Below are 22,420 nucleotides of genomic sequence, written 5' to 3'. Positions count from 1 at the left end.
TAAGCATAATATAAACACCTAATCAAGCAGTGAGGAAAGATTTTGATTATTGGTCAAATTTTTTTTGTTAAGAAAAGGGTAATATTAAGGGTGGTCCGAAGTCTATCCAAAATAAAATGGAGTAAAAAGCATGCCTTGGGTTATGACCTTAGTATTTACACACTATCACTTTATTGAAACCATATCTAGTTATTATCTAGCCTCATAAATGAAATCTCTAAGTGATTATTACATGCGTTCATTTTTTTTTAATAAGAATATAAAAATATAGAAGTAGGGCACCACCCTATAGAGATTATTATTAAACAACTTTTTACATAGATCCTTTTCTATTAACATGTTCTACACAACAATTTGTGTTTCTTCCTCTAGTTATTTAAGAATGAACAACCGATCGGCCAACATGTTACCCTCTAGTCTCTCAGTCACACTTCCACCTTTAAGGCTAGGTATCATGAATTCCTAGGTTGCCAATGATGCCATAGGTACACCGACGAAGGAATGATTGGAAATTAGAATTTAACCTAGATATTTTGGAGGATTATGATCAGTGGTACTATGATTTTATTAAAAGGTTGTTTTAAAGACAATTGAATATGTGAAACAGGCAATGTCATATTGGGTGTGTAAGTGGTGTGACTATCTTGAAATTTGCTTGAAGTGCCGGCTAGGGGGCCTGGGAACTCTTTTCCCTGGTACCCGGGGTAAAACATAACCAAATTCCTAAATGGATTCTATTACTACAGTGGTTGGCGATTGGCTAACCCATGGGACTGGATGGGGTTAGGCTTGGACTGATGGATCCCTAAAATGAGACTAAATTTTGTTATGGTACGATAGATGAAGTAAATCCCGGATAGTCTTTGTTCTATGCAAAAGAATCAACGGGTGTGCCTTTTGATGAGGAAAAAAGCGTTGGTCTCTATGATCCAAGTGCAAGTCTCTTATTGATCTGACCATGTGACTTACAGGTTCAGTCGGATCAGTTTGGTTAGTTAAGACTTTTGAATACGTTAGAATAAAAATATCTTGGAGGAATCGCCCGTGCTTTCTGGGCGAGGGAAGTTTTTCCGGGTTCGGTTTTGGAAGAACCGAGGGATTAGTCTCTTGTCCGGATATCCGTGGGCGAGGTCCCGAGTGAGAGACTTTGCCATACGCAAGAAGTGCTACTGCCATTGCTCGCACCCTAGAATTCGTTGCACGGAGGAGGCAGGGATCTTTCACCTGGTATCAGAGCGAATTGGCTAAAGTGGATCAACGGAGAAGCAAGAAATGTCAAAAATTTATGAAGTACCAGTAAAAGATTATAATTGTGTGATGAAATTCATACAAATTGATATTCAAAATAAAGATTCATAAATTGGTAATTGGGTCTTCAGATGGAAGTACCGCAATTGTATGGAATCCCTGATTTGCTTGAGGCCTAGATATGATGGTATTTACCTTATAACTCCTAGGACCGTGACTACCCATATATGCCGTGGGTATATCTGCAGCTCTCTACTGACAATATATACGAGTAAATCTAAGACCTTGAAATTATAAGCAAAAATGCTGTTAGATAATGAATTCGAATGCTGGTTGTGACAAACAGTTATTGGTTACAGATGTCATAACTCAAAAGTTCCATCCAGTCTCTTGTTTTTTAAAAAACAGTATCACTCTGGACTCTCCGTTGAGACCAACTGGTCAGCAACGAGATCCAGTAAACAGATATCACTCTGGACTCTCCATTGAGACCAACTGGTCAGCAAACGAGATCCAGTAACAGATTACAATAATCATTTCATCCATCATACATATCTTCCACGACATACGCATGGGTGTCATGGGCACTGCAAGCGCGTGCATCTCCTGGTCAAAACCCTCCAGGATCCTCCTCCTTGAAACACATCCAAAAAGAGATTACCTAGTGAACTGCGACTGTCGTGGGGATCTTTTCAATGGCCGAGCTCGTAACCCTTGAGGTCTCTAAGCTCTACAACTCCTTGAGAAGCAATTCCACCGCGTCTCCTACGAGCGTTGTCACTTGCACTACGGGTCCTCGTCCCTCGTCTCACCTCACTTCACTCACACACACTCACTAGCATGCATTAGGGAGAGAGATTAGCAAGAGGATTAGCAAGAGCAAGACTCAATTGCACAATGGGAGAGTATGTTGTATTATGAGAGAAATTCACTTATATACATGGCCATAAGTGTTCACACTCACTTAAACTGTGGCTGGCCGGGCACTTTAGGCTCATAAGAGGTCTAATGCTATTACAATGACTACTGTCATAATATATCCATGAAGTACATCACTTAGGACTTTATCCTATCTTGCTACCACATGCTTTTGAAGCGGGAATTGCCATAAATACTGTGTGATACCATTACGGGCGCCACGGGCGTCCGTCCAAGTTGTAGCTTTGGACATTATGGCTTCATATCTTGAATGTATGACCCTTTGGTGTATCTATCTTTACTCCTTGATCTAAGATAATGGCGGTAGCTCTTGTTAACCCTGAAATTGGGTTAACATAGGGTTAAGCTTTTAGCCATTATAAGCTCTAGTTAGCTTTTTATTGACTCTTCTAATCTAGATCTCATCCTTGCTAGCCCTTGCCTCTTGGATGGATCCTATCAGCCCTTACACATGGCTAAGTCCTTATGCTAACCCTAGGTTAGCACATTCCCCTAACCCCGGGTTATCCCCCAGTTAATAGTGGCCCAAGGCCCAGTTAGGGATGTTACATGTGACACACCTCACCTGAGGTACATAGAAGATAGGCCTATGGGTAGGTGCATGTACCATGTGGCACTTTCACATTGCAGTTGATGACATGGCCGACAGTAGTAAAACAAACCGACGAGTAACATTGGTGCGTATATATACTTGGGTAGCCAAATCGTCACAATCATTTGCTTTCCTCAACATTCACAGAGCGTTTCTCTAAGGGCGAAGTGCTAGCTAGAGTGTACAGTAGGTCACATGGCTATGGTTGATGTTTTCACTTAGCCATATTTGTTGTACAGTGAATAGTTGTAATCATCCTTTCCTCGTACATAATAGAGACATTAGTTTTAGGACTCTTGTGTGTGCGTGTGATTCTTCTGCACTCTTCTTTCTATCTATGAAAACCCTAGCACATAGACACAAGTGTTCTACATTTGATATTAGAGCCTAGTGAACCTGCAAATTTTTTCTTTCTGGAACCCATGTGCATCGACTGTTTGGATAGGGTAGAGTCCCTAAACTCCAGGAGTGGCTTAAGTCCGGGTTTGGAAAAAGTAATTATTTGAGTTCTTTTTGGTATTTGTAGTGTAGCGTGACTCGCACCCTTTCTCAATGTGTGAGGCTTTTATCCTTTGCTGTTATTCTTTATCCTTGTTTTCAGGCAACTTGTTATGGATCCATAGAGCTTGCAGATTTACTTCAGGGTCTCAAAGCAAGCATGGAGGCCTTGTCTAATTGTCTCGATTGGATAGAAGTGCCTATTGCTCCAGATTTGGCTCGTGCTTCTCAGCAAGAGCTTGACGATTCCGAGGACGAAGTGATGCGAAACTTCTTGTAGGAGGGGTTGGATGCAGATAGGGATGTATCAGAAGAACTTTTCTCCTGGTCTCCCTAACAACCGTCATTCTCCACCTGCATGTAACAATTCTAATGGGGAAGAGTCGTAGACATGACTCTCTCAGGAGGAGTTCCAAACCAAGTGGCTGGCGAGTCAATGTTTCAAGTGTGACTCCACTGAGCACATCGCGAAGGATTGTCCGAGGACCTTGGAGTCCGAGGAGGCGTCGGCTTCTTGAGAACCGGAGGAGCAGTATGAGGAGGAGGCTTCTTTAGAACCAAAGGATGAGTGTGAAGAAGATGCATGTGTGCCCATCTCAGCTTTTTTCATTTCTTGGGTTGAGCACACACCCAAGGTGCTTCATTGCATCAAGCCACATGTATGAACATAGGAAGTTTTCAGCCAGGTCCATAGTTGTCACGGTACGAAAATACGTTACCGTACGGGAATTTTTGGTACGATATGAAATTTTGGGATGCTGTATGATAAAATACGGTTTTTTTAAAAACACTTACAAACTATGGAACATCAAGCTTGAATGTTAAGGAAGGTTGGGGGGGAAGAAGTCCACAATGCTTGAGGAACCAGAACATGGAGATGTGTCTCCCCCAGTTTTTTTTTCTTTCAGAAAGAGACTTCTATTAAGTATAAGAAAAACATACAACAATCACAGCTATGAGCCGAAAAAATAGAATAGAATCACCCCAATATGTAAGGTGATTTCAACCACTGAGGAGCATCATGATGCCATGTAAGACCTGTGGTACTAGAGGAAAAGAAGATGCCATGGTCCCATTCCCGCATAAATATCACACGCTTCGCCTGCGCAGAACGAGAGGGCCCTTGAATGCGAGCCCAAGTAGCCATAAGAGTGTGGATGATATCACCCCATATAGTACTAATGCAATGAGACCCAAAAATCTGGACTCCCTCAATAGCCTCCGTGCATCTAGCTCTCCAGATCTGCCATGCTGTAATACTGGCAATAATCTCCCAACTGGTGTCAATCCTCTGTCTAGGGGGTGAATAATCAGAGTGAGGAACATCCTGCAATAAACCATGCTGGGCAATACCTCTACGAATGAAAAAAACAGAATCTGTACCATTGCCCTCATAAAAAAGTTGCGGACCGGACTGGGAGAGTGTCAAATCCCCACGGATCCCCTCGTGATCGATCTTGGTTCGAAACTCGAATCCTGCAAACAAACGAACAACAAACAACAAGGGGGTGCAGGCCTGACTCACCTCCCAACCATGACAACCGTGGGCGAGCCCACAGTCTTGGCTGTCCCCACCGAGCCACGAGTTGAGCTAACTAGGATGACGTACCGACCAATCTCCTTCTCGCGACGTCCCATACCGCCACGAAGCTGCCGGCCTCGGCTCGAGATTGCTGCCGGCCTCGGCTGCATAAAGCAGGTGCACGTCTGCACTAGATCTAGGCTCCAAGACCATAGAGCTCTCACAAACTCGCGAGACTCTCTATATCCCAATAACTAACCTTGGCCACCCTTTTATAGGCTCTTGGCTGGTCATCGGACGTCCACACTTGGGTGCCCGCCCGTTAGTTTATCCCTAACTCAGCTCGTCAATCAGCCTGCCTAGTTCCAAGCTTTCCCAAGCCTCGAAACTAGTCTTGCGTGCGTGTAGCACACGGTAGATACACACTGTGCACATGACATACTCCCCTTCCTCTAAGAGCTCACTCTTGAGCTCACTAAAAAGCCAGGGTAATCTCTCTGAAGAGTAGTCAATGTCTCCCATGTAGCGTCCTCTCAACACGATCCTTCGACTTGATCTTGTACTCCGTGATAAGCGTATTACGCAATCTTCGTTCACGAAATCCAAGAATCTTTTCAGGTTCGTGTGGAACAAATGTCATGTCCTCGACATCTATAATTTCTTGGGGAGTAACTAACTGATCTGCTCCACCCAGTACTTCCTTAAGTCTACTGACATGAAATACAGGATGAACTTTCACATGAGAAGGCAAATCCAATTCATATGCAACTGAACCAGTCCGTCGTGTAACACGAAATGGTCCATAGTATCTAGGGGATAATTTCGGAGATCTACCTGTCCGTAAAGTCTCGGAATCTTTCGGAACTCGCAAATACACCATCGTTCCTTCAGAGAACTCTGTCGGTGAACGATGTCTATTAGAGTAAAACTTGTCTCGGTCTTGAGCACTTCTAATAGATTCCTTTGCAACTTGTAACATTTCCTGCATATCTTGCAAAAAATTACGTGCTGCATCATGCTGAAGTCCTGAGAATCCTATTGTAACAGGTGATCTTTGTTGAAAACCATACATAAGCATGAAAGGACTAAAACCTGTACTCATATGCTTAGTACTGTTAGCAAATTCTAACATAGAAAGATAATCCTCCCATGAACTCTGTCTTTTGGATACATATGCTCGAAGCATATCCTCCAAAATCTGATTCGCTCTTTCAATCTGGCCATCAGATTGAGGATGATCAGAGGAACTCAAATTCAAAGTTGTTTCCAACTTCTCAAAAACAAGTTTCCAAAAATCACTCGTAAACTTCCCTATCACTGACTATGTCCTGCGGTAACCCGTACAGTCTAAACAATTGCTCGATAAACTGCCGAGCTAATTGCGTAGCTGTAATAGTCTTCCGGGTCGGTAAAAATCTAGCATTTTTGTCAAGCGATCTACACAAAAGTATGGGTGTGTGGGATGCTGGCTTCACATAAGGCCTAGCCATCCCTTGGGTTACAACTTGAAGTGAACTTTATGCAAGATTACAACACATTAGAGTTAATCCCATCTTGGTTAAGCAAGCATGTACACATGGGGTATGCCACCTTGAGTCCATAGCTACTTCATATCCTACATAACCTTGATTTCTTAGGTCTGTTTAGCTTTATTCATTCCTTATTGCTTGATGATGGCTTTTTTTGCTCCATTCACTTAGTGTTGGTGTGGCCCATGAGTGTGGAAGTGATGTTGGGCACCCAGTATAGTTAACCTTGGGTTAACAATTTTCTAATTCTTACACCACTTAAGTTATGCATAATGGGAGGGGTTTCACTCCCATTGATTCTTTGTTCAATCTCTTGTAATCTATACACATTCTCCAAGTGTTGTCCTTCTTTCTCCTAAGCAACACAGGTGCACCCCAAGGTGATTTACTTGGACGGATCTGGCCCATCCTCAAATAATCTTCGAGTTGTTTAGCCAACTCATCTTCCTCAGCTTGGCTCATCCTAGTGGAATACTGACAGGATGAGCACCAGGGATCAAGTCAATACGATGATCTACTGCCCGTTCAGGTGGTAAACCCGATGGCAATTCCTTAGGAAATACGTCTTGAAACGAATCAAGTATCTTCTGTAATTCTTTGCTTTCAAACACACTTAATTCATTCACAACCATGGAAGGGATGAGAAAAGAAGAAAGTGGAATCAAGACACAATGGAAAGCGGTATACAAAGAAGAATCCATTATATTTCCAAAATCAATTGTATTTACAAGAGGTCCCTGAGAGGGATGAATACAATCACCTAAAATACTATACTTGGTGTCCTTATGCTGAAAAGAAAAAATATGACTAGACCAATCTATCTGGACTTCAAGAGTCTTAAATCACTCAATCCCTGATAACAAGTCTACATTTTCCTGATACATTACATAGCATTCCAGAGTATCTTTGTAGTCCTGAATCTGGATTGGAAGCATCTCCACCTTGCGATCCCAAACTTGCCTTCCCGCAGGTAGACGTACCTCATAGGTATGGTCGCTAAGTGTCGTATCAAGACTCAATTTCTGCACAAGTTTATAGTTAACAAAGTTATGTGAACTGCCAGGGTCTAGAAGAATGTGAATCTTATGGCCATTCACTTCTCCATAAACTCGGAGAAGATCATGCAAGCCAAATACCTTAGAATTGAACAGACAATCAGAACAAGTACTAGGACGAGAAAGTACAGTAATTGACGTACCTGTCAAAGACAACTGGTTAGCTGCCTTTGGCTTGGGTCCTGCGTTTGACTTGGTACCCTTTTGCATTGGGCACTTGTTACACATGTGTCCTTTTTCTTCGCAGATAAAATAACGTCCTTCCTTCGTGAGCTTTAAAGCCCTAAGGAGTCGTTTCTTCTTCGCTGGTGTCGAACTGGAATTCTTCGAAGGTTGGTCCGAAGGCTTTCCTTCTGTCGTGTTAGCCATAGGTACGGAGAACTTTCGTTTATGCTTGTTCTCTTGCTCGGTAACGGGTTTCGACTTGGAAGAGACCATCGTATCATCATAGATACGAGCTGAATGAATGGCCTCCTCCAATGTTTTACATTTGTTATTTTTAACCTGTAATCAGTACGAGTCGGGTAAACCAGCTACGAAAAACCCCAAAAGAGTAGTGGGATCCATCTTTGTAGATTTCATCTGCAAGTTACGAAACTTTTGGAGGTAGACCTCATAAGTGAGGTGCTGCGAGGTCATGGTCAAAGCTGAAAACCGGGCAACAACATCGCAATCATCCTCTTTCTTGAAGATATCTTCAAATTGGGCCCAAGTCGTTGGCTTAGGGTTGAGTTCCTTCCACCAAAGCAAACCTTTGCCGGACAGGAAACCTGCTGCTAACTCTGAAAGTGAACTTGCCACTTATGTAGCCACGTGTCCACGATCTCCTTGGTGTGTTGCTTTTGCTCGCCCCCGAATGGTTCCGGAGTAATGTTGGGGCCTAAAGCTGAAGCCAAGGTATCCATACCCGAGAAAGTAGAGAGGGTAGTGGTCAAGAGAGCGATGGAGTTCTGCAAAGCTTGCATCTGGGCTGCGATTTGTGCTTGACGTTCTGTCGAAGAAGCTTCGAGAGCTACTTTGAACTCTTGGAAATCTGATTTTGACACAAAATCGTCAAAAAGATCGGCATCGGTACCTTCCGTAGCCGGCAAGCCTTCGCGTTCCACAAGGGGCTCCAACTCTGATTCTTGGGTCGACATCGTGAAGAGGATACGTGGAGAGAAAATTCGATCTTTGCACAATGAAAGTGCGAGCGAACTTGAGAGCTTGAGAGCTTGAAAACTTGAGAGATGTGTGGCAAGAAGCCCACTTGAGGGGGTTTATAAAGGTTTCCCAAAAAAAACTAAAAGCTCCCAAAAGCTATGCTTGGCTTTTTCTTTGCTTTTGTGTTTTTTTTTCTTGAATAAATAAATAAATAAATAAATAAATAAATAAATAAATAAATAAATAAATATATATATATATATATATATATATATGGATATATATATTCTAAGTTCTTAAAAAAAAATATACACTTTTAAACCTTGGAGGAGGGTTTTTAAAACTTAAAAAAAAAATTTAACTCAAAAAAGAGAAAGCCCCTAAAAAAAAACGTGTGCTTTCACCTTTTTTTTTTCCCTCCAGGATTAATGCTGGCGATTGAGGCTGCTGGCGCATGTTTTCCATCTGGCGGATGCTGTCGTCACTGCTGCCGTCGCCAGCACCTTCGCACCAGCTTGCTCGAGCGCCTGCACACCAGCCTGTGTGGGCCTGGGCAATACGACAGCGTAGCCTTGGGCGCCTGCCGGCCTGGCCTGGGTGCCTGCCCGCTTAGCCTAGGCGCCGCTTGGGCTGGCGGCGCTAGCCTAGCCACAAGGCCACGTGGCCTGGGCGCCCGCCATGCCTGGTCTGGGCGCTGGCCTGGCCTGGCCTGGTTGCTTGGCCGCCTAACCTTAGGCGCCTTCAGCCGGCCGGTAGCCACCGCCTGCAAAACTTGCCAGCGGACAACCTGCCAGCTGCCAGTGCCTCCGTCTCACAACCTCTCTCTCTCTCTTGTGTTCAACGAAAAGCAAACTTGCTTTTTTTTTCTTTTTTTCTTTTTTTCTTTTTTTTCTTTTTTTTTCTTTTTTTTTCTCACTACAGTTCATGCGACTGCACAACAAAACATGCCTCTTCTTTGCAAAGCAAATAACCCTTCTAAGACCACCATCTCCCATCAATATGGGTCTCTTTGATGAAGAAAAAACACATACTGAATCTGAAATCTGCAGTGCGAAGCGTAGAAAATTTTTTTTCTTTTAATTTTTATTTTTTCTCCTCTGTCCATCCCGTCGGCTGCGCCGAGGCCTGCGAATTCAGGTTGGAGAGGGGGAATTTTCAGACTCCAATTTCGTTAATTGTACTTAGTGATGCTTAAAAGCTTTGATTATTACAAAGCTTATATTATCTAAAAGCTTTATAAGCTTAAATTGTTTATTTTTTTTATATTGGATGTCAAGGTGGGGGGGAACTTGTACCGTACGACATTGTATGGAACCGTACGGTATGGAGGGGGCTGGGGTTGGGATAGGTGGCATGTAATGCCAAGTAATCTCCACAATCTCTCTTTGGCCACTTTGGCCAGGGCAGGGTCAATTTGTCATCTGTGGTCCTCTGTCGTCGGGGGGGGGGGGGGGGGGGGGGGGGGGGCAGTCTTTTTTCGAGGACGGTTGGAGAGGCGGAAAGTGCTAGGTCAAGCAGAACTTGGTCATCCGCAGGTCCTTGTGCTGTCATGGCGAGGACAGAATGTGACCCTTCACACTTGACGCAAAGTGGTCTCGCAGTGTTCGGGACCATGGCTACCTTGGATGGGCTTTGCTTGGATCTTTTCCTTTTATGGACCAGCACTTTATATGGACTTCATGCAGCTGAGGACAACTAAAATGCAAGTGGGGGAGAATGTGACACACCTTTTATATGGACTTCGTGCAACTGAGGACAACTGCAAGGACTTCTATGATGCAAGTGGGGGAGAATGTGACACACCTCATTTGTGGTACACAGAAGATAGTCTTATGGGTAGGTGCAGGTGCCACATGGCAGGTGATGACTATTCGACCTGGCTGACAGTAGTAAAACAAACTGGCCAGTAAAATTTGTGCATATATATACATGGATAGCCAAATCATCATAATCATCTGCTTTCCTCAACGTTGGACTTCATAGAGTGTTTCTGTGTATCGGCTGATTGGACGATTGATTGGGTAGGTTTGGAATCCCCCCAGACAGCTGCTTCCGTGGTAGCAAGGGCTGCAGGGATTCCATCCATTCGTGTATGCATAGCCTACACAAGGGCTTTTCCTCAGGTCATTGGACCCCAGCCTCTTGCAGGGGCCGATTCATCAGTGGGTGGATTATTCAGGTCTCCCCAGGCAGTGTTTCCCCGAGTTATGATACACGCCACCTCTGTTGACTGTGTCGGTCAATTGGACGATTGATTGGGTAGGTTTGGAATCCCCCCAGACAGTCGCTTCCGTGGTAGCCAGGGCAGCAGGGATTCCATCCATTCATGTATGCATAGCCTACATAGAGGGCTCTTCCTCAGGTCATTGGACTCCCCAGCCTCCAGCGGGGCCCGATTCATCAACAGGTGGATTACTCAGGTCTCCCCGGGCAGCTTTCCCCCAAGTTATGATACACCATCTCTGCTGAGTGTTGACGGCACCTATATCTGGAAGACCAGATGCTCAGAGGCCTTCGGGGGTATTCATGTTTATGACACCTAGTGTATTTGCAATATATAAAGTGACAAAATTCAAACTCTTTTGGCTACCTGGGCCAGAATACAGAGATGTTCTAGAGCTGCGTAAACAAATAGCAGTAGATTTATGAGAGTGGAACCATGGTATTTTCTTCTCCTCCACTCCTATGGGGCTTTTATGGCAGCATATAAAAGGCCCCCCGATTGGTTGAGATCTCCCTACCTTTTGGTTTGAGATCTCCTTTTGTATGATTTGATATTACTTAATAGAAGTCTCTTTTCTTAAAAATCTTGAATGAGCCATGCACTGTTTATGGTAGGTAAAGTGGCATTATCAACATCTGTAATGAAGCCATTAGCTACTTATTAGACGTTAATACAAACTCTTCATGGTTACTTTCAAACAGGAACTTCCATTGAATGGAGTTAATTATGGTTACCGTGTTGATGGGCCTCAAGGATGGGAAAGTGGTCACCGATTCGACAAGAATCTAATCTTAATAGATCCATATGTGAAATTGATTGAAGGACGCCGCTTTTTTGGAGATAAAAGCCAAAAGACATCTAGATTCTTAGGGACATATGATTTGACCATGCATTTTGATTGGGAAGATGACGATAATCGAGCTCGAATACCCGAGGTATTTACTTGGACTTCCACCTGATTTTCAACAATAATCTCATTAATTTACTCGATTGTCTACCTTTAATTGTTTTTGAACAATTTTGTCATTTTTATTTCTTCAACCACAGAAAGATTTAGTCATTTATGAGATGAATGTGAGGGCCTTTACAGCAGATGAATCATCGGGACTTTCTCCAGATCTACGGGGAACCTACTTGGGCCTTATAGAAAAGGTAATTTGGGGGTGTGATTAATTTTTGTTTAATGAATTATAGATAAATAACCTTTGTTAAAACATAACATGCTAATGTAGAATTATACAATGATTCATGATTTTACGAAGACTTAATGTTCTTTGAATGATGCTATTGACAATTGCTTTTGCAAGTCTTGCTCTAGATTCCTCACCTTGTCGAGCTGGGTGTGAATGCTGTTGAGCTACTGCCAGTCTTCGAGTTTGATGAATTTGAATTCCAGAGACGACCCAATCCTCGTGATCACCTGGTATAATCTACCTAATAACTTTTCCAAATACTCAAAAAATATATACACAGCACACACACACACACACTCCCCTGCCCTCCCCTCCTCCCGCCCACCCCAAAAAAAAAGAAAAAAGAAAAAGAAAAAGAAAAGCCACCCACCTACACACATATGTATACATAAATATATGTACGTATGTATATATATATATATATATATATATATACATATGTGTATATATATATGTATGCATATAGGTATATATACGTATGTAGATATGTATATCTAGTGTGTAGATACATACATATATACATACATACATACATACATACATGCATGTATGTATGTATGTATGTATATGTACATACATACATACATACATACATACATACATACATACATATATATATATATATATATATATATATATATATATATATATATATATATATGTATGTACACACACACACATATATATATGTGTACATATATACATATGTATATATGTATACACACACACACACACACACACACACACATATATATATATATCTATATGTATATGTACATGTATATGTGTATATATACATGTACATATACACATATACATATATATACATATATACATATATATACAACAGATTTGTTACCCTTGATTTAATGTAATTTTTGGTAAAATTATACTGATAAATTTATGGTAATCATCATCTTGCATTAACCCCTTGGTTAATGCCTGCAAATCACACTCAAATTCAAGATTATTCACAGCTAGAGTTGCATTTGGGAATGTGCATAAGAATGAATGCTATATGCATTATGTATTGGGCACATTACATCATTGTAAAAATGGGATCAGACACTGTCCTTGTTCGGAATAAGACAAGAGTAAGACCTCCCACATAGATTTGGGTTTACATTGCATAATGACACAAGATAAACATCAAAAGCACAAAAGAAGTGTCAGCAATACATTAAAAACATGTTGCTCACATGGAGCAAGAAAACTGACAGACAAGCTCGTGGCCCCATTCGGGTATTGAATTGCACCCGAAACATACTTTGCAACAGCTCACAGCTTCTTCTCTTGCTACGGAGCAGTTGGTGCTCAAAATTAAGGAGGATCAAGGCGGTTCAAAGGGGAAAGACAAGGCTGTCCCAAATCGGCAAAAGGGTGGACGGCCACCTAAAAAGAACTTCCGGGAGACCCACAAGGGTGGTAAAGCTGAAAACACCACATCTAAAGATCAGGGCCCAAGGAAGAACAAATTCGGCTTGACCCCGGAGCAAAGAGAGCAATATGCCAAGGATGGAAAATGTTTTTCTTGTGGTAGCAAAGAGCACATGTTTAGACAGTGCCCTGACCGCAAACCTTAGCACGAGGACAAGGAGACCAAGGCTAATGTACATGCAGTTCCTGATGTGCAAGGAAATACAAGTCATGATGCAAAAGAGCGAATGGTATGCAAGGCTTGGGGGCAAATCAAGGATCAGCCCGCCTTATTCATGTTTGAGGACTGTGCAACCGATAACTTCATCTCTATGCAAACAACAGCTGCATTGGGTATTGAGGTTGAGAACATGGGACCTTAGATTGAACCCGAAGCTGCATTTATTGGTAAAGAGATGCAGGTTACTCCATTGATAGGGAAGTTGCGCATCCATATCCAGGGCTACCTTGATAATGAACATTTTCTTGTTGCTCCACTAAATGGATGTGATGTATTGTTGGGCAAGCCATGGCACCATAGGCTTGAGCCCCGCAAAGAATACAAGACCAATATGATTTCTTTTATGCATAAAGGCGGCATGCATTTTATTGATGCTGGCAAAGAAGGGGATTCCATCCCACTTGTATCACACATTCAAATTAATAAAGCAATGAAAAAGAGTCTTTCTGCGTACTTGGTTTTTGTTCGTGATAGCCTTGTGCCAAATCATCAAAATGTGGATGCTATGTCTAATGATAGGCTGAATTTTCTTCATGCATTCAATGACTATTTTGCTGATACTTTGCCAAGAGAATTACCTCCCCAAAGGCCGGAAGATCACCGCATAGATCTTGTGCCAGGTAGTTCTCCACCCAACAAACCCGCATACCGAGTGAGTGCTGGACAACAAGAAGAGATCATGAAGCAGGTAAACGAGCTTTTAGAGAAAGGTTTGGTTCAGCCCAGTTCCTCACCTTACTGCTCTCCTGTGCTTCTTGTTCAAAAGAAGGATGGATCCTTCCGTATGTGTGTAGACTATAGAGCTTTAAACAAGCTTACCATCAAGAAGAGATTCCCAATTCCGCGTATGGATGATATTTTGGATAAGCTTGATGGCTCGGCTTGTTTCAGCCGACTTGATTTGAAGAGTGGTTATCACCAGATACGAGTGGTGCCACAAGATGTCCATAAAACTGCATTCAGGACAGCCTTTGGATTATATGAATTTTTGGTAATGCCTTTTGGTCTCACCAATGCTCCTGCCACGTTTAATCGTATGATGGATAGGATATTCCGACTCCATCGCAAATTCACAGGAGTATTCTTTGATGACATCTTGGTTTTCTCCAAGAATGAGCAGGAACACAGAACTCATTTGGTCACAGTGTTCGAAGAGTTGCGGAAGCATAAACTTTTCATTTAATGCCAAGAAAAGTGAGTTCTTCCTTTCAGAGATTCATTATCTGGGACACATTGTATCCAAGGATGGAGTAACAATGGATCCTGCAAAGATAGAGACCATTCGGAATTGGCCCGAATTGCAAAACGTACATTAAGTACGTAGTTTTCTGGGATTATGTTCGTATTACAGGCGTTTCATAAGGCATTTCGCCATGATAGCCACTCCTCTACATGATCTCACCAAGAAGAAAACCACTTTCAAATGGACTTCAAAAGAACAGGATGCTTTCTTGCAGCTCAAGCATGCTATCATATGTGGTCCAGTATTGATTGTTCCTGACTTGCACAAGTCATTCGTAGTTGAATGTGATGCTTGTGGTGATTGCATAGGAGCTGTCCTAAATCAAGAAGGGCATGCAGTTGCATACGAGAGCCGTCGTTTGCATGATGCTGAGCTTCATATGGATATCTATGAGAAAGAGCTCTTGGCTGTAATTCATGCCTTAAAGATTTGGAAACATTATCTTCTTGGGACTGAATTTGTAGTCAAGACAGATCATCAAAGCTTGAGATACTTTCTATCTCAAACAAAGCTTTCAGAGAAGGAGATGAGAATGGCAAACTTTCTTTCCATGTTTCATTTTCAGATTGTGCATACTCCAGGAAAGAAAAATGTAGTGGCCGATGCAATATCCAGGAGGCCTTATGTAGCTGCAGTCTCAGTGGCCTCTCATGGCGACTTATCTGCAATGCGAGATTTGTATCATTTGGATGCTGATTTTTGCCATATATGGACTGATTTGATGGCTGGTCATTCACATGCCTCTTATACTATCAACGAGGGTTATCTTATGGATAATTACCTGTGTGTGGTGAAGGATTTGCGTCCAAAGGTTATGGACGAATGTCACGCTCCACCTTACGCTGGTCATAGAGGTATTATGCCCACTACATGCATGATTGAGAGATATTTCTTTTGGCCAAGCATGCATAAAAACCTTGAGGCTTATATGCGTGCATGTATTACTTGCCAAAAGGTGAAATTTGATAGGCAAAAACCTCCAGGTTTGCTTCAGCCATTGCCTATTCTCTCGCAACCTTGGGAAAGTATTACTATGGATTTTATTATGGACTTGCCTAGATCCCAGCATGGGAATGATGCTATTTGGACCATTGTGGACAGGTTTAGCAAGCAAGCTCATTTCTTGCCCGTCAAGAAAACCATTAAAGCTGATCATATGGTAAAGCTTTTTCTTGCTAATATTTTCAAGCATCATGGTATGCCTAAAGGGGGGGTCAGCCCGTTCCGGCCCTAGGGCTGGTGTCCATTGATCTCATTTCATTTCATTTCAATTTCAAGTTGTAATTAAGTTGTCCATTTCAAATTGTGGTATTAAGTTGTGCTATTACGCGTGTGGGTGTCCAACGGAGTCTATTCCCACTTGACGGGATCGGTTTCAATAACCTGGGAGTTTCCTATCAAATTTCTAGTCTTAATCTTTCCTCCTCCTCAAGTGGAGGCAATGGCTGAAAATCTTGCAATATAGAAATTACTTCTTGCCATACATGCCTATGATGCATACCCAGATTGTATCTTTTGATAGCCTATGAAAAGGAGAATACATTTCCTTGCTCATCAACAACATTAAGTAGGCATACACCAAAGTTGGAGCTGAAGTATGCTTTCTAGGTTGTAGGGCAGCCAATGAAGTTGAAAATCCCTACTCCAATGAATACTTTCTTCTCGCAAAGAGTTCCCTCTATCTAGAGGTCTGCCCGACCAATAAAGATGACAAAGAAGCATTGCGAGTCATGTATAAGCTTGGTGGAATAAGGGCAGCTCACAATGGGGCCTTCAAATCTTCCAAATATGGCATCTTGGCCGAAAATTGTCCAATTCCTAAAAGCTTTTGTTTTCATTGTTGCTATCAAATGTGCCAGAATCTAAGTCCAACGTTGCTTTTGGTGACGAAATTCAAGAAGTAGAGTTGCCTTTCTTGCAATGACATGGTAGCGAATATTGAGTATATTCAAGCCTCCATGCATTTTGGGAGTGCACACAAGTTCTTTTTCGAGCAATCTGATGGCCTTTCTATCTGTGTTTGTCCGCCATAAACATTTTAAAAAACACACACACACTTTAAAAAAAACAAATAGCCTTACACATCTATACTTAAAAACATTCATGCATACATGTAGCCTATATATGTATGTATGATATGTTTGAGTGATACCAAAACAAAGGATGCGTCATGGAACATTTGAGGACATTATGGATTTTGTTTGCAGATCAATACATGGGGCTACTCTACTATCAATTTTTTCTCTCCAATGAGTCGATATGCAAGTGGTGGAGGTGGTCCTGTTGCAGCAGCTTTGGAATTTAAGGAAATGGTGAAAGCTCTTCATCAAGCAGGCATTGAGGTACTAGATTATTCAATATGATGTGGAAAAAAAAGGAAACATCAGTTTTCAAAACTATTGTGCTGTTGTCATAGCACTTGAAATGGAACATAGCCATAATGCTGTTTTGGAAATGAACAAAAAACCAAACAGCAAGGGGTGCATCCGTCAGATTTTGTGTTGAATTAGTAAGAAAGAAATCTCATTTGAGCTTGATTGTTTTTTTTTTGTTGTTGTTGTTGTTGTGTGTGTGTTGGGGGGGAGGGGGAGGGGGTGGGCGTGGGGTTGTGTGTGAGGATGGTTCTTGCCTTTTTGGTGGTGGCAGGTCATCCTAGATGTTGTCTACAACCATACAAATGAAGCAGATGATGAGTTTCCTTATACAACTTCATTTCGAGGAATAGATAATCTGGTAAAATCAAGTCTCATTAATGCCTAAGACAGCTTTTTATTTCTCTGCTCAGACTATTACATACTTTTGTTATAATATAAACAAATAAATAAACACACTTTTTTTGTTGTTGTAAAAAGCGATGTTCTATTACTTCACTGTACAAGGAAAATAAAGAAACACACACACACACACACACACACACACACACACACACACACACACACACATTTTTTTTTTGGTAATATCCAGTGCAGTATATTTATATGCTCATAAATTTACATGATGGGAGGTCTCCGAAATGGAGAGTATCCCAAAGATCAGAAACATAAAAAGAAAAGCTCTATGCAAGAAGCATCCATATCACCCTCATGGCAGGCATCATATAAGGATTACCGCAATGAGGCTCGGAAAGATTCATATGACTTGTGAATCTGCCAACCCAAGTATGCCAAATTATGCTCACTCCAGATTGTCCAAAGAGCCCAATATCTCACCCAAGAGAGAAATAGTGAGTATTGAGACAAAGACCTCATAAATCTGCGAAAGAGCCAGAAATGTTTCCCAAATCTGTGACTCGGGAAACGGAGCCGAAGATAATCTGAAATTCTCCTGAGGAGGATCCTAGAACATGGGCAGTGCCAAAGCAAATGAAGAACAGTCTCTGAAGGAGCCTGACATCTTAAACATGTGGATGGTGCAATGTGACGTTTAGCAAGTGTGACCCCCACTGACAATGTGCCTGTCATACATCTCCAAAGAAAAAGTCTTTGTTTCAATGGCATTTTACACTTCCATAACATCCCGAGATTCTTCCGCCACCATGAGAGGGGTTTCCTTATATGCCACAGAGAATTAGCATGTTGCTGAATCCATGGAGCAGGCTGAAGAAGCCTGTAAGCTTTGATGGAGGTTAAGGAGGGAAGAGGAACAGGATGAGTGCATGTAGCAGAGGGTTGTAATTGCCAATCCGTAACCCTGTCTGTGTCAGCCACAGGAGGAACAGGTAGAAAAGGATGTAATAAATCAGCAATTTTCTTCCATATAGACCTATGATGCATTCCCAATGCATAGGAAGCAGTGGCCTGAGGAAAAGATAAGACATAGCCCTGATCATCTACCACATCATGTATGTATCTAATTCCCAATTTCATGAGATTGTATGCCCGAACAGGTTCCTGCAAAGCGAGTGGAATGTCAAAGATGGCACTCCAATGAATACTTTCTTTCCTCGTTGAGTTTGTTCCCTGAGCAATTATCAGGAGCCCATTTGTTTGACCTTAGAAAGTACTTGTTTCCAGTCAAGTATCAGAGCAGTAGAGAAAGGACAGCCAGGTATCTTCGCTAGAAATCTCCCAATGACAACCTCCCAATGATCAGTAATCCAATGACCATAAGCACAAGTCCACATGTTGACACACACATGGATGCTAGCATACAAGTCCATGGCTGTTGTTGACGGAAAAAAGTATGCAGCATAGTCGCCTTCCTTGCAAGTACATGATATCTTATATTGAGGACATTAAGTCCACCAATGCATCCTAGGAGAGCACACCATTTCCATCTTCATCAGTCTCAATGCTTTCACAGCAGTTTTTGTCCTCCATAACATCTCCATAGCTTGAGACATAAAGGCTGAAATATCCCTGGAGGACCAATGCAGCAAAGGCAAATAGAACTGGACATAGGACATTACAATGGACTGTACTGTTCTGAGCTTGACATGAAGAGGCCAAGTAGAAATCTTCCAGTATTCCAGTTTATGTTGAAGTCTTTGGAAGATCCATTTTAGCTGCTGCTTCCTGGTGATATGCCATCCTATGGGATATCCCAAATGCCTGACTACATCTTTGGAATGCACCACCTGACCCGGCCAAAGAATAGAATGCCAGTCACATTGTTTCAGGGGAAGTAATTTAGATTTGTCAAAATTGACATGCAATCCCGCTGCGAAGCCGTACAATGAAAGAGTGGTCATAAGCATTTGAACTTCCCAGGAAGAATTCTGTGGCATATAGAAGGAATCATCAGCATATGCTTGTGCCAAAAAAGATGCAGCTCCAGGGATTTTAAGACCAGTCATCTGTCCTGTGTTTGTAAGATGATCAAGATACATTAAAAGGGGATGGGTCGCAATGGCATATAAGAGAGCACTAAGAGGATAGCCCTGTCTAACTGATCGACCCAATGTCCATGACCGAGACAGATGACCTCCAAGAATGCACTGAGAAGTAGAGCCAGAATAAAGCCAGTAAACTGCATTTGCCATCTTGGGACCAAAACCCAACTTGGTCATGATTTGAGAGAGAAAATCCCATTGAACAGTGTCAAATGCCTTAGCAATATCCACCTGCAATATAAGCACATCTTGATCCGTATACTTTGCATATTCAATTGCAGTCAAGGCATTGGATATATTGTCATGGATTTGTCTTTGCGGCACAAACCCATACTGATGAGGATGAAGTCCAGCATCCAGTATCCTGTGAAGCCTATGCACAATCATTTTGGTAATGAGTTTGTAAACTACAGGCATCAAAGTAATAGGCCTCCAATCTGACATATGGTCACACAGATGTTTTTTGGGCACAAGTTTGACTATGCCATGCTTCCAAGAGTGCGGCAACTGATTTTCTTGCCAGGCAACATTGATCATTTGCAAGAGGACTTCTTTCAAATCATCCCAAAAAGAAATATAAAATTCCACCGTAAGGCCATCCCAGCCAGGGGACTTGTATTTGCTGAGGTGGAACAATGCATTATCAAGTTCTGTGTCAGCAAAAGGTCTCTCCAAGGTAAGAGCTTCATCCATTTCCACTATTCCAGAAACATATTGGAGAAATTCAGTCCTAGCCTCAGTCATTTGATTTGATGGGGAACCAGGAGCGGAGAATAATTTCTGGAAATAATTCTGGCATTCATCTTGGAGATCAGAGAAAGAGTGCGTCCAAGAGCCATCTAGCTTCCTTACCCTTAGGCATGAGTTTTTCTTTCGAGTGGCATGCAAGCCGTGAAAAAAGGCTTTTGATGAGCAGCTCTTATCCATAAGGGGCTTCATTCTTGCCCTAATCTGCCATTTGTGCAATTTCCTCTGATCATTAACAGTCAATTTAAACTGAGCATGTGAAAGGGAATCCTTTTCTGAATCACAGAGAGGCCTTAACTGAGAAAATTCAGTCAATTGTTGTGCTGTCCTTTTTGCCCATTTAACCTCATTCCTCCATTCAGTCATATGCCAGTTGCCATACTCCCTAATGACATTCTGCATACTAGAGACAAAGCTGTCCCAAGCATAATTCATGTCCTCCTGGGCATGAAAAGGCAAGGGATGAATTGCAAGTTTGATCATTTGCTGGAAATAGTGATGTCGGAAATAAGCCTGATTAACATGCAATAATCTACTGGAGAGGGGTGGCAAATCATCCAGAGGCATGCCAAGCTGTAAATTCATCCACAGCGGGGCATGATCTGACAAGCCCAATGAGAAATCTATAAGGAGATGAGGGCTAAAATCTGCAAATTGTTGAGGGTAAAACAAATACCATCTGTCAAGCCTTGCCCAGTATGTAGTAAGTGCATTATGATGAAAAGTATATCCAGGCACTGACCCTTGGAGAAGCACCCATAAATCTTCAGCCTGCACAGAAAGAGGCATGCTGTCCCATTTCTGCCTTTCCAATGATAGCATATGAGATCTTGAAGTGGTGTTATCTCTTGGCAGAGGGGAATTATTAAAATCTCCACAGATGAATGCATTAGATCTCCATGGATATCTGCATAAAGAATCCCATAATGAAGCCCTCATGGCAGAGGTCTGCTGGGAAGCATAGACTGATGCAAACTCAAGAATATCACCATTAACATTACATTGTATGACCATCCATCTGCCAACTGTTGTCATTGAAGGCTAACTGAGGCTCCAGCTCATGTCTAACCAGTATGCATACACCTGAGTAGGTAGTGGTACCAGCATAATATATATCATAACCACCAAAATAAACATGTTGACCAACCATGAGTGTTGATTATGCTCTTGCAAACAAACAATATCTGGCTGCATTTTATGTACATAATTCCATAAAAGCCTCCACTTTGAGACATTGCAGAGGCTCTGTACATTGTAGGTAAAGCACTTAAGTGTTTGAGGCATGAAAGAGGTATATATAGCAAAGTATCAGATATAAAAAAGACATCAGAGAGATCTCTCTCCTGGCTCGCTGAAGCTACGCCCCATCCCTGCCTGCGCGACCTGCACACCAGCGCCCCCCCCGCCATTACTCCTGCTCTTGCCCCCCCCCCCCCCCCCCCCCCCCCCCCCCGCCTGCTGTAGTTCCTGCGCCCCTCCCCTTGTTGCTCTGCCCGCCGCCCGTCTCTCCTCCCCCCCTTCGCCTGCTTCGCTGCTGCGCCCCATCCCTCGCTGCTGCGCTCCCTCCTCGCCTTCTCGCCCCTTCCCTCCTCGCCTCCTCGTCTTCTCGCCCCATCCCCTGCTTCGCGCCCATCTCTCTTCTGCTTCGCCCTGACCCCCCTCCGCCAGCATTCGCCTCTCTCGCGCAGCTATCTCCTCCCCGCCTCATTCGCTCTCCTCCCCGCCTCATTCGCTCTATCTCCTCCTTGCCTCATTCGCTCTCCTCCCCGCCTCATTCGCGCAGCCATCTCCTCCCCGCCTCATTGCGCAGCTGCCGCCCCCCTCCCCCCCGTTTTTTTTTTTTTGGCCCCCCCCCACCCTCTCGTGCTGTTTTCCGCCCCCTTGGGGGTTTTGCTTTCCTTTTTTCCTCCGGTCTTCCGCCTCTCTGTGTGCAGCCCGCTTCTTGCAGGATTTCCGCTTTCGCCTCGCCTACGCCTGAGCTTCAGACACTGATGGAGAC

General features: G+C 42.7%; 1 protein-coding gene across 4 annotated transcripts in view; it reads left to right on the top strand.

Moving 5' to 3' along the window:
- The window catches only part of ISA3 (isoamylase 3), a 242,360-nt gene that overhangs the window by 47,657 nt on the left and 172,283 nt on the right, over window positions 1–22,420 (top strand). For all 4 annotated transcript variants that reach the window (XM_086801733.1, XM_086801731.1, XM_086801732.1 and 1 more), the window contains exons 6-10: window positions 11,452–11,685; window positions 11,798–11,902; window positions 12,069–12,173; window positions 17,051–17,185; window positions 17,490–17,576. In XM_086801733.1, the coding sequence (XP_086657859.1) occupies window positions 11,452–11,685; window positions 11,798–11,902; window positions 12,069–12,173; window positions 17,051–17,185; window positions 17,490–17,576 (666 nt within the window). The remainder of the gene's footprint in view (window positions 1–11,451; window positions 11,686–11,797; window positions 11,903–12,068; window positions 12,174–17,050; window positions 17,186–17,489; window positions 17,577–22,420) is intronic.

This window comes from Cibotium barometz, chromosome 8 (genome assembly GCF_041138505.1).
Source record: "Cibotium barometz isolate CiBa-2024 chromosome 8, ASM4113850v1, whole genome shotgun sequence".
Taxonomy (NCBI): domain Eukaryota; kingdom Viridiplantae; phylum Streptophyta; class Polypodiopsida; order Cyatheales; family Cibotiaceae; genus Cibotium; species Cibotium barometz.
Note: the sequence above shows the minus strand (reverse complement) of the source record. Positions and strands in the feature narration are given on the sequence as shown.